This window comes from Calliphora vicina, chromosome 4 (assembly GCF_958450345.1).
Source record: "Calliphora vicina chromosome 4, idCalVici1.1, whole genome shotgun sequence".
Taxonomy (NCBI): Eukaryota; Metazoa; Arthropoda; class Insecta; order Diptera; family Calliphoridae; genus Calliphora; species Calliphora vicina.
In genome coordinates, this window is record NC_088783.1 from 14,313,877 (window position 1) to 14,326,991 (window position 13,115).

The 13,115-nt window shown below is 30.4% G+C and overlaps 2 protein-coding genes across 2 annotated transcripts; both read left to right on the plus strand.

Moving 5' to 3' along the window:
* The first annotated feature begins 292 nt into the window (after nt 1–292).
* rst (roughest) lies at nt 293–3,110 on the plus strand. The gene is made up of 5 exons (XM_065509857.1): nt 293–1,186; nt 1,260–1,362; nt 1,450–1,577; nt 1,707–2,127; nt 2,249–3,110. The coding sequence occupies exons 1-5, from the start codon at nt 407–409 to the stop codon at nt 2,947–2,949; spliced, it is 2,133 nt and encodes a 710-aa protein (XP_065365929.1). The 5' UTR covers nt 293–406; the 3' UTR covers nt 2,950–3,110.
* An 8,536-nt stretch (nt 3,111–11,646) lies between these two features.
* LOC135956718 (estradiol 17-beta-dehydrogenase 8) lies at nt 11,647–12,803 on the plus strand. Its single transcript, XM_065507287.1, has 3 exons — nt 11,647–11,762; nt 11,833–11,952; nt 12,034–12,803. The coding sequence occupies exons 1-3, from the start codon at nt 11,723–11,725 to the stop codon at nt 12,615–12,617; spliced, it is 744 nt and encodes a 247-aa protein (XP_065363359.1). The 5' UTR covers nt 11,647–11,722; the 3' UTR covers nt 12,618–12,803.
* Nucleotides 12,804–13,115: the final 312 nt, after the last annotated feature.

Genomic DNA, 13,115 nt, shown 5'->3' on the forward strand with positions numbered 1-13,115 from the left:
AAAACAGATAAGACCGTATTTGCCATATAAAATGTTGTGTATAACAATTATTTCAATAGAAAATTTTGTGTATAACAGTTAATTCTATATACATATAATTTTGTCTATTTAAGTTTATTTTATGCAAAATTTTAATTTGTTAAACTTAACGTAAACAGCAAACTAATTTCTATTATATTTCATCTCTTTTCAGATTTATTTGTTTTATAAACAATCTTGATTTAGCCTTTAATTAAATCAATACACAACTAATAACTCTCCTCTCAACACAATGGCCTGCTCTACTAGCAATACTCTATCATCTAATCTACTTATCGTCTATTTGGTTGGCTGTCTTCTATCTTTGCATTTGTGTCATGGCAAATCCTCCAATCTCTTTACACAATTCCAAAATCAACGTTTCGCCATGGAACCGCAAGATCAAACGGCGGTAGTGGGTGCCCGTGTAACTCTACCCTGTAGAGTGATCAACAAACAGGGTGTTTTGCAGTGGACCAAAGATGATTTTGGCTTGGGTACCTCTAGAGATTTGGCCGGGTTCGAGCGTTACTCCATGATAGGCAGCGATGAGGAGGGTGATTATTCTTTGGATATTTATCCGGTTATGTTGGATGATGATGCACGCTATCAGTGTCAAGTGAGTCCGGGTCCAGAAGGCCAACCGGCTGTTAGATCTACATTTGCCAAAATTACAGTATTAGTACCGCCAGAAGCACCCAAGATATCGCAAGGCGAAGTGATTCATGCCACAGAAGATCGTAAGGTAGATATAGAATGTGTGTCGGTGGGTGGTAAACCGGCAGCAGAAATAACCTGGATCGATGGTTTTGGCAATGTGATAACCGACAATATTGAATACACCGTTATACCTTTACCGGATCTCAGAAGATTTACCGCCAAATCTGTGCTTAAACTAACGCCCAAAAAGGAACATCACAATACCACTTTTACCTGCCAGGCTCAAAATACTGCCGATCGTACCTATCGCTCTGCCAAAATAAGACTGGAAGTGAAATACGCTCCCAAGGTTAGGGTTAGTGTGATAGGCGGTGCTGTGGGTAATGGACGGATACTGGAACATTCTCAAGTTAGGCTGGAGTGTAAATCTGATGCTAATCCCAGTGATGTACGCTACAAGTGGTACATAAATGATGAACCCATAAGTGGTGGACAAAAAACAGAAATGGTAAATAATACCTACATAGTTAGTGTTTAAAAAACAGGAATTTTATTTATTTCTTTTATATTTGTAATTTTAGGTCATACGCAATGTCACAAGAAAATTCCATGATGCCATAGTGAAATGTGAAGTGCAAAATTCCATAGGCAAAAGTGAGGACAGTGAGACTTTGGATATCAGCTGTAAGTATTAGTTTAAAAAATATTTATTGGGTTTAAGCTAAAGTTCCTAGAATTTATGATTAACTTAATTTACATTTGTTATTTTAGATGGCCCAACATTTAAAGAGAAACCTCGATCCATGGAGGCTGATATTGGGAGTTTGGTTACCTTGAATTGTGAAGTTGATGGCAATCCTACACCCGACATTGTATGGATACAACATCCCATTGATAGAGTAAGTATTTGAAAACTACATATTTTAAGCTTAATAACTACATTATTTGTGCTTGGTTTTATTTTAAAATATTAAATTGTAGTGTTTATTAACCAAGTTATTTTTTCTTTTCTTTTTTCCTGTTTTTAGGTGGTTGGCGCCAATCCTAATTTAACCTTTAGTGTTAGCAATGAAACCGCTGGCCGTTATTATTGCAAGGCCAATGTTCCCGGTTATGCAGAGATTTCGGCCGATGCCTATGTCTATCTTAAAGGTTCGCCCAGCATTTCCTCGGCACGCACCCAATATGGTTTGATTGGTGATACAGCGCGCATTGAATGTTTTGCCACCTCTGTGCCCCGAGCACGTCATGTCTCCTGGACATTTAATGGCCATGAAATCAGTTCGGAATTAGGTCATGATTATTCAGTTTTAGTTGATGCCGTGCCGGGTGGTGTGAAATCGACCTTAATTATACGTGACAGTCAATCTTATCACTATGGCAAATACAACTGCACGGTGGTTAATGATTATGGCAATGATGTGGCGGAAATTAATTTACAAGCACAAAGTAAGTAGAATATTGTTTTCTTTATTTTTAGTCTAGCAAAAAAGATTTTCATTTCTTTTATATGTACATATAGTATATTTTACTAATTTTTATGTTTTACTTTTGTTCTTCTCATCTGCAGAAAGCGTTCCCTTGTTAATGACCATAGTGGGAGGCATTTCAGCTGTGGCGCTATTAATGATCATTACCATTCTAGTGGTGGTATATTTCAAATGTAAAAAACGTTCCAAACTTCCCCCAGCCGATGTTATAAGCGAACATCAAATTACGAAAAATGGAGGCGTGGGTTCATGCAAAATGGAGGCTGGTGATCGTACTTCCAATTATAGTGATCTCAAGGTGGATATCTCGGGTGGTTATGTACCTTATGGAGATTACACCACACACTATAGTCCACCACCTCAATATCTAACCACTTGTTCCACGAAATCCAATGGTAGCTCCACAATTATACAAAATAATCATCAAAACCATATACAGCAACAGCTGCAACAACAACAGCACCAACAGCAGCAGCAGCAACAACAACAACAGAGTCTGCCCATGACCTTTTTGTCATCGAATGGTAATGGCAGTTTAACCGGCAGCATTATTGGCTCCCGGGAAATACGCCAGGAAAATGGTCTTCCTAGTTTACAATCAACCACGGCCTCTGTGGTGAGTTCATCACCTAACGGCAGTTGTAGTAATCAAAGTACCGCCACTCATGTGGTAACTGCTACACCAGCTTCAGCGGTTGATCCACGTTTTAGTGCCATTTATGGTAATCCCTATTTAAGATCATCGAATTCCTCTCTAATGCCACCACCAACAGCTGTTTAAGGTAAACAAAAAAGTACTTTTATTATAAAATAATTTAGACAAAGACAAAAATTACTATTGAGCATAATTAATTAATTAAAAGAAAGACTGAAATTGTAAATAATACTTAAACTGGCATTCTACATTACATATATTCACCATAGGGTGAATTTGAAACAAATTCAAAAAACCACAAAGTCATACTTTTAAACAAATACAAAAACATAGAGAAATATGTATATGTACATAGAACGGAAACTAGAAAAAACAAAACTCAAAGAAAAAAATACTTTCTCACCACTTATGTTTTTGATGAAAACTGAGATCTTTGACAGTACAGTTTCCGCTCTATGTGTATTTCTGTTTGTACACAACCATCTACATTAAGGAGACTTTCAAATACAAAAAAAAAATGAAATGAGACAAAAGAGGAAAGGTATGTGCAGTATTCACCACACGATTGAGGATGTCTGTCCAAACTTCAGGTCGCAATTGTAATTAAAATTCGCTGAAGAACGAACAATATTGAAAATTATCGTTCCATAATTTCTCAAAGCTCCCATACAAAGGTTCTTGCGGAATGACCCTTGAATACTCATGTAATATGCCTCTACGGTGATTAAATTCAGTGCTAGTCGTTCAAATGACCTCAGATATTAGCACGTTGCCACCGATCCCAAAAGTTCAGCTATATAGACTAAATTTAGTGCAAATCGTTCAATATTCGTCGAGGTTATGGTGGCACGGATCCAAGAGATGCATTTTCCATGACTCTGACGCATAGATCCGGCTGAATATGAACGATGGCCTGGGTTATGTTGGCTTTGAGGTTTCGCACTTCAGCAAGCCTCACAAGAAAAAATCTAGCGCGATCAAATTCAAGTCACTCCGATCATTGTGAATCTTTATGTACCAAATGTCCATAAAGTTCGCTTCAGATTAAAAGAAGTTGGATTCATTGATCTGTAGTGGTCGCTGTTGCCGGAGATGGCTTCACTATTGTGGTCTTCGGAAAAGTACGGACCAATGATATCGCCGGCAAAAAATTCGTAAAAGTCAGTATAACTTTGTGGATCCATTGCCAACAGGTGAATCTCCTGTGGATTGCCGTCGTCCCATATAAGGTAATTTAACTTGTTATTATAGCTATTCATTCAAAAATTTGATTTATCGCTAAAGAACGTATAATCATTTTGACAATAAAGTTTTATAATTTCGGATTACTTCCATGTTGTGACAAAGTATACAGAGGTGTCACGAGACAGAAAATAAACAAGTTTTATATTTCTCTCAGAACTGCCTTAGGGATTAACTTTAAAACACACTAAATTGGGTACCAAAAATTGTTATATCTTTCTCATGCCATGAGAGCTGACCTAGAAAACTGATTTTTGTTTTATTGAAACGTCAAAATTGTCACTCTGTAATGTTGATTTGGCTTCACTGACTGAATAATAAACATAAGATTTGACTAACATGGCCGTCACAGATTGTTAATATCGATCCGGCTTTATTGGAAACTCTTTGCTATTCTGCGAAATTATTCAAGGCTAAACACATCTATAAAATCATTCTATTATAAATGTTGTTATCAACATAAAATTCTCATAGGTTTCTTTAGAAAATTCTGAGAGTCAAAAGTCAGACTAACTTTTGACTCTCCGATATAAATCCTCCTCCCGAAACTCACCTTAACGTCCATAAGTCTCCTACTATTGTTAATATTCTGAAAATCCTTACCTTTACACTATAACAAGCTGTGGTGAAATTTTTTTGAAATTCTCCTCAACGTGGGGAGTTTCATAGAAAATGTTCAGTTTGTAAAAATATTTATACTGTAGTCAGTATTGTTGAAATTTTTTCTCTCAAAAACGAATATGTCTTAGTGGTGAGTTTAGGAAAAACTTACCTAGGTGTGTTGAATTCATGAACGAGTCAAAAGATAATTTTATTAATTAATTTAAAATCAATGTTACTTAATAGAGTTCGATTTTTTCATATTGGTGCGTTTGTTAACTCTAAATATTTCTTTGTGGTAAATTTTTCAGTTACACTAAATCTTGTATTATTACGTTTACATACATTTTTCTCCACATTCTGCCTAAGTCTCTGCTTTCATTAACGACAAGCCAATTTTTATAACTAAAAAAGACTAAATTAACAAAGTATTTAAAGAAATAGAGGAACATTGTTTTCATTTACTCCAGCAGTAACTACTGAAGTAACCAGTCCATCAAATAGAAAACATGAAAACAACACTGCTTTAATATTGTATTCATAAGGCCCTTTGAAAGCATCTATTACAATTTTAAAAAACTTAGTATGTATTCAATTTGTGTTAAACTCTTAAAATACAAAAATTCTCTGAAAAACAAAACAAACAACTAAAAAGAGTTTACTTATATATGTATATTTAGTAATAAAAAATATATATTTAGAATTATTATTTTTAGAATTGTAGATTTAATACACAACTTAAGTAAATTGTTAAGAAAGTATTTAGTAGCCTAAATATTATTATTATTTTTGTTAGTTCTAGTATAAAAGCCAAAGTACCTGATAGATTTTAAGTAAATTTCTTTTAAGCTAGCAATGTATGTATAATTAAAATTTAGTTTAGACAGACAACTAAACAAAACGAATCGAACAAGTCCCAAATGTATAATGAATAAGTCTATAAAAAAGCAAACATTTCTTAAAATATTGTAAATTACTTATATGTAAAATGTTTGAAACTAAATAAAAATACAAAATAAAAAAAAACATAAAATTCTATATGCTTTACCATCTAATCTATAAAGCATATTATGCAAATTACCTTGAATGTAGTGTCTTACAAGCAAAAAAAAAAAAAACAAAAAAACTTAATATATTAAAGTCATAATTGTGCTTTTGTGTACAATGAAAATAAATCGATGAAAATATTTAAAGAATATAAAAAGCTTGCTATTTAATAGTATTTAAAATAAATTGAAAAAGTATTTACCAAAAACAAAACAAAAAACTTGCAACAAAATTGAAATTATTTTTTAAAAAATGTGTTCTTTAATAGTCCTTAAAATAATAAGCCATTTATGACACTTTTCTCATTTTATTTTACTAATTTCTCTATAATATTTAATTAAATACTTTTGTATAAAACTGAAAATAAAAATAATGCTGAAATTCTTATTTCTTTTTTAACAATTTAAGTTTGTAATTTTTAAAAGCATTAATAAAAAATTATAGTAATTTTATTTGTATATTTTTATAATATTTTGCATGAATTTATTGTGTAAAGAAAATCCCATAAAAATAGTTGTAAATTTATAATAAAGAAAATGAAGTTTATTAGGTATAAGAAAAATGTCGAATCCAAATATATATTTGCTTGATTTAAACAAATAAATGCTGGCAATTTTGTTGATAAGTAAATGATTTTTTTATTATTAAATAAAAATATTTAAATGAAAAATAATAGGCAGTTTTATTTGGAATGGAAAAATAATAAATTATAAACAGAACTATGGTCAAACGTGACCGCAAACATAGTATGGTAAGTATAAAAATAGTAATGTTAAAGTATGGACAATTTGAATATTTAATTGAGTCAAAACTTAAAAAATATTGAGTAATATCGAGTGTTTAAAAGCATCGGAAACACTAAGAGAAATTTCATAACACTTAAAAAGTACCATTAGCTAAAATAAAAAAGTACCAAAGTGGGGAAGAATCAATAAAATCAAAAAAAAACTGATCCGATCGAAATAAAATGGGCCTATTCAAGGAGTATTCGAGTTTAAGTCATTAAAATTGACTCTACATATGCTCCAGTGGCGGCGCTATGACGGCTCAAAGTTGGGTACCTTCGACATGTAACATTTTTGCAACACATGTCATTTTGTTGTTTCCCATCCGATTTTATATATTTTTATAGCGCTCGGCTAGGTCTTGAAAAAACATGCTTGCGTGTGCTATTTATCTCTTATAATTTCCGAGTTATAGGTATTTCAAAATTTAAATTTTAAAATTTTGCCATATCTTGGTCCGCTTTTTTAAAAAATATATTGCGTACTTTTGGACCTAATGGACTCGAATTTTTTGTCTGAAGTCCGGCCAATCAGCCGAATCGACACCAAAGGCGCTATAGTAATTTTCTGTATGGGATATCTGTGTGGTTGTTATCGTTATTATAGGAAGTGGATCTTATGTGAGAGCCACAAAATATTTTTGAAAATTAACAGAAAATTTTGAAAAAGGCAAAAATCGAGGATCAAGAGATGAGTCAGATCCATAACTCTAGATCTACTTGAACGATTTTTCCCATTTTTAAACTTTTCTGGGCAACCAAATAAAATATTAGATATTTTAAATTAAAGCAATTTTAATTTAAACAAAAACGTTGGTAATTTTTGTTGAACAAAATAATTTTGGTGAAACAAAATGATTGTTAGAAAATTGTGGGTGAAAACTAGTTGAAAAAGTCAAGGTAGTCTCGGTTTTTTGCTCATATATCAACCACTTTAATGGCTTCGGAAAGATGATTTCAACATACAAACGGAGTGATGCATATGGCTATATCGAATCCCCTAACTATAACGATCCAGAATATGTATATGTACTTTATAGGGTCGCAAATGGACAATGTGGAAATTCCAAACAAAATGTCAAACTTATTCATATATACATATGAAAAACAAAGGAACATTTACAAAACTGTTTTACATGGTATGAGAGCAAGTGTTAGCCTTTTTCAGTACTCTGGCAGTTCTATATAAATTTATTTTTATTTAAAAATATCTGTATAAACTATAGCATAGTTTTAGTATGAACAAAAAATTAGGTAAACATTATTTTATAAGGGCAACATTGACATTGATGATGTGGTAACTCTGCATTTCTGTAATTAGAACCGTTGCATATCCTTAGGCTTGCTGTTAATCGACTAAAACACTGTTCACAGAATATGTTTATGCTGCAGTTAGAATGTCTAAAAAAACTGCAAATTCAAAAAACCGGTTTTAAATAAAATATTAACTCAATATTAGGGTTTTCATTCGACTAATGATCGTTCGATTAATCGAATAATTTCTTACGAATTCGAACAATTTATTCATTCGACTAATGATCGTTCGATTAATCGAATAATTTCTTACGAATAATTATTCGAACAATTTAAAAATTGCCATTTTCGAATAACGAATAATTCGAACAATTCTATGTAGAATAATCGAATAAAACGAATAAATGTTCATTATTTTTAAATTTGTTAAATTGCTTAAAATTTTTCATAATTTCAAATTCAAATAAGTAATAATGACTCACAAAAAAAGGTATTGAACACTCACAGTAGATGAGTGTTCCGATTGCTTCTTCTATAAATATATAGATATTACTGCAAGAAGTTACAATTCTAAAAACATATCTTTCAAAATTTTAAACTTAGGACTTGAACCAATGAAAATAAAAGGTACGGAATAAATTATTCGTTATTTAGCTGGCGAAATATTAGAAGAATCGCAATTAATAGTCAAAATATTAACTTGGATTAAAGTAGAGTTGAATGTGAGAATGTGATTTTGAAACGGTCATCGAAAGTGATATTGAGGATGACATTTATAATGATTACATTGAAATAGATAAAGGCCATGATCTTAAAATATATGTATATAAGTGATATTATTAACCGCGTATGTAAGTGTTGCACAATATTTAATAAATCGAATGATAAACACAAATATTGCAAACTAACGTTTTGTTGCAAGAAAAGCATAAAGTTCGTCTTATACATGATTTTGAACATCGTTGAACATCTTTGTCTAACATGGTAATAAACTTTTTGCGTATTTGTAAATGCGTCACTTCAAATTAGCCACGTTCACTGACAATGATATGAAACTTTGGACAGATTCCCTTTATTGTGTAATTCCCCAAGACCAGTTTATTAAGCAAAGATTCAGCAACGTTGATAGAGCTTGATGTATAATACAATTTGTTATAAATAATTTAGAAAAAGTGAATAATTAATTTACTAAATAATTAGTTACTCAATTTAAAACTCGAATTAATGAATGACATAGAAAAGTACTTAATACGTTTATATTGTATAAAGCATAGCTCCAAATCGAAAACTAAAGGGTTTGCTAGTCAATTTTTACGTAGATTGTTCGGGAGTTAATCTGATCAGAATATTTCTGTTGAAAATTTAATGATGGACTTTGTTTTCGAATGTTTTTTAACATTATCAATACTTGATAATTGAATTGTTAACTTTAACGTTATTTTTTGTTTTTCTTTAACAATAAAATATTAAAAAACCGACATCAAAACTTCATTCTTTACTTTTTTAAAAAAATTTAAATTATTCGAATAATTCGATTAATTTTAAACGTGTGATCGAATTATACGAACAAGTTAAAATCTCTTATTCGAATTATTCGTTTTATTCGAACAAGAGAAAAATCGAATAATTCGAATAACCTACTCAATATGTTTTTCATATCTACACGCAGAGAAAAAACATGGTTGTGGTAACCATAAACTAAGAGCAACATATTATGATCAGATTTTTGCTTGTAGTCCAAAACATATTATGATCATTATTGGTATCATAAAATATCATAATATGTTCTGAAATAATCAAATTATGATAAAAATCAATCATAATATGTTTTGAAATAATCATATTATGATAAAAAACAATCATAATATGACCCAGAGTCATCATATTTATGACCCAATTAAATCATATTATGATCCAAAACAATCATATTATGAGCCAAAATAATCATATTATTATTAAAATTTATTTTTGGAAATACAAAATTTTAATAGGATTTAGTTTTAAAGTACTAAATTCACAATTAAAATATTATTGATAAAATCAAATTTATTGTTATTCGCTCTAGGAAAGTTAAAGATAATATATAAATAAAACTATAGAGCGAATGGGAATTACAGACACTCAAAATTTACTTGAAAAAACAACACAGCTTAGACAAACACCAGCACTCATAAATGGTTGGAAAAAATACTATTAAAAGTAAACATATTTTGTTTGCATCTTAAACATATTATGACTACATAATATAATATGTTTACCTATTTATCATTATATAGTTGTTGTAAACATATTTTGTTTGCATCTTAAACATATTATGACTACGCGTATATAAACCCAACATTTAATGGTTGTATATAAAAATAATATGTTTACCTAATTATCAATATTTAGTTGTTCGAAAACCATATTCATATTTATAATTGCGATGAAAATATAAACGTTTACAGTAACTATAATATTGTTGAAATTAAATTAAAACAATAATTATATGTTTACGACAACAATATATTGTTACAGAGAACATAGTATAGTTGTCGTAACCATGTCTAACCATGTTTTTTCTCTGCGTGTACTTAAACTAATTTTGATAGACATTTTTGATAAAAAAAAACTGTTTACTGTTACCTCAAAAATAACTTAAAAACCACACAAATCTGTAATTTCGTTATTTATTGATGTTTCGTGAAGACAAATTTAATATTTGAATGGATTAGATATCGTAATGAAATTTTTAACTTGTATACAATACATCGTAAGATCTTTAAATTCCGTATAATATTTTTTTTACAATCGGGACATTGCCTTTTTAGAAACTTTTAGATAAATTTGAAAGTTTTCTTTAATTTATAATATTTTCTTCATAATATGAACCAGATAACTGTATAAAACTTTTTTTATTTTATCAAAAATATAAAAAAAAACAAAAATAATTCGTTAAAAAATTTTAAATAAAAATGTTCACGGAAAATGTCTCCTAAACTAAAATAAAGTACTATTTAAATAATTTAAATAAAATTTAATTTTGTCTTTGATTTTTCATATCATTTTAATATCCTTCACCATGAGTTTAACATTCCTTTTGTAATTACTTCATTTTGCATTCGTTATAGACAGCGGAGTCGATATAGCCATATCCGCCTGACCGTCTGTCTGTTGAAATCAAATTTCCGTAGCGCCCAAATAACTTACATACATGATTCATTCATACATCAATATAACCGCTATAGAACCGGTTCGGTTGTTATTTAAAATCGAAAAATCGGCCACAATCTCGATTTTTTATGTATATCTGGATTACTAAATCATTATTATAGACAATATGGATATCTAATGATAGATATTTCAAAGTCCTTTGCAATGACTTATGTATATAAGGCCATAGTAAGTTGGACCTACACTGGGTAAAAATCGGCCTACAATTTTTTTCATCAATACAAATTTATTTGTCATAAATTTGTTTTCATTAATAAGTAAAAAAAAAATTTTGAAAAATTCCAAAAACAATTTTTTAAAAAATTAATTTTGAAAAAAAAAAAAAATTTATTTACCTAAAAATACATACATATTAAAAAAATGTGTATTTAAGATTCGGCACAGCCAAATATAGCTCTGTTAATTGTTTTTAACAGTTCAGTTTTGATTTTAGGGCAAACATATTTTCATTTATTTAGGCAGCATTCGGATTTTTAAGGAAAATCTGGTTTTGGTAGCAAATCTGTTTATAAAATTGATTTTTAATGTGGGTATTTTTATAGATAATTTGCTTTGCAATCGGCAAATTTTATATATGTAAGTAGGTAATGGCAACACTGTTGAATATCAAAAGCTCTCTCTCTCTCTCCCCACCTATATTATTCTCTTTATTGATTTTTATATTTATTCTGATCAGTTGTTTACTAATCTTCTTTATAGCAGCAAGTGTTGTTTTTATCAATATTTTTGTTTTCTATTATTAAATTTTTCTACTAAATCATGGCTAAACAATTATTTGGAAAATTAGCAATTGTTACCGGTGAGTTTAATTACGTTAATAGTGGAAGAAACATGATAATAAATTTATGAAAAAAACACAAATTATTAAGGAGCTGGCTCTGGTATTGGACGCAGCACATGCCGTGTGTTGAAAGATTATGGGGCCAAAGTCATAGCAGCTGATCTTAATTTGAAAGCAGCCGAAGCGACGGCAACACAATTGGGTGGTGGTGAGTTTTAATACACTTTCATAATTAAATATACAGCCTAAAAATATGCTTCACATTTATTGATTTGTTTCGTGTCTTTAGATGTTTACCCCTTGAAAATTGATGTATCATCAAATGATAGCGTTTGTTTAGCCGTTAAACAAACCACCACACAATTCAAAAGTGCCCCCTCGGTGGTGGTTAATTGCGCTGGAATTACACGTGACGGCTATTTACTAAAAATGCCTGTACACGATTATGATGATGTCTATAGTGTGAATTTAAAGGGCACCTTTTTGGTGACCCAACAATTTGCCAAGGCCATGATTGAACACAACATTAAGGATGGCAGCATCGTTAATATTTCAAGTATTGTGGCCAAACTGAATAATGTGGGCCAGGCAAATTATGCCGCTACCAAAGCAGGTGTCATTTCATTTACCGAGGTGGCTTCAAAAGAATTTGGTAAATTCGGCATACGGGTGAATGCCATCCTGCCAGGTTACATCAATACACCCATGGTGGAGGTGGTGCCCCAAAAGATTAAAGACCAAATTGTTGTACGTTGTCCACTGGGCCGTATGGGCGAACCAAATGAAATTGCTGAAGTAATAGCATTTTTAGCATCTGATAAATCATCGTATGTTAATGGTGCTGCCATCGAGGTAACAGGTGGCCTTAAGTGAGAGAAATTAGTTGAAATGTATTGCTAATGGCAGCGATGATAGTGATGCTGCTGATGATGTTTATGGTAATACTGACAATGGTGTGTTAATATTTAATTATGATTATATTTATTAAAGTTATGTTAGAAATGGCATTTATTATAATTAATAAAATTAAGTGTAATTTTGTTTACTATCATCAGATAATAGGTACTTAGTATATTGAAAATCGACTAAGTGTTGACAAATTATTTATTTTTAAAATTTTTAGGAAATATAATTTCCTGTAACTTTTTTAGGGTCCAGATAATTAACAGTATGGAAATTTTTTCTATTTTATTAGAAAAAGGTCTCATATTTTAAGCAAATATTTTGAACAAATTGTTTGTAGGTCACAAAAAAAGTCAACATAAATATTTCTAGAATTAAAATAGATAACCCATATTTGTAAGCGTATATTGTAGATATTTAAGTACATACTATAATATGATTTCTTGACAACTTTTCAGTTACGAATCC

Excerpts from the sequence above, each read along its gene's own strand:
- rst (XM_065509857.1), top strand. The coding sequence starts at position 407 with ATGGAACCGCAAGATCAAACGGCGGTAGTGGGTGCCCGTGTAACTCTA. Across the intron at positions 1,363-1,449 it reads TGAGACTTTGGATATCAGCT|ATGGCCCAACATTTAAAGAG; the intron begins GTAAGTATTAGT and ends TTGTTATTTTAG. Across the intron at positions 1,578-1,706 it reads TACAACATCCCATTGATAGA|GTGGTTGGCGCCAATCCTAA; the intron begins GTAAGTATTTGA and ends TCCTGTTTTTAG.
- LOC135956718 (XM_065507287.1), top strand. The coding sequence starts at position 11,723 with ATGGCTAAACAATTATTTGGAAAATTAGCAATTGTTACCG. Across the intron at positions 11,763-11,832 it reads AAAATTAGCAATTGTTACCG|GAGCTGGCTCTGGTATTGGA; the intron begins GTGAGTTTAATT and ends CAAATTATTAAG. Across the intron at positions 11,953-12,033 it reads GGCAACACAATTGGGTGGTG|ATGTTTACCCCTTGAAAATT; the intron begins GTGAGTTTTAAT and ends TCGTGTCTTTAG.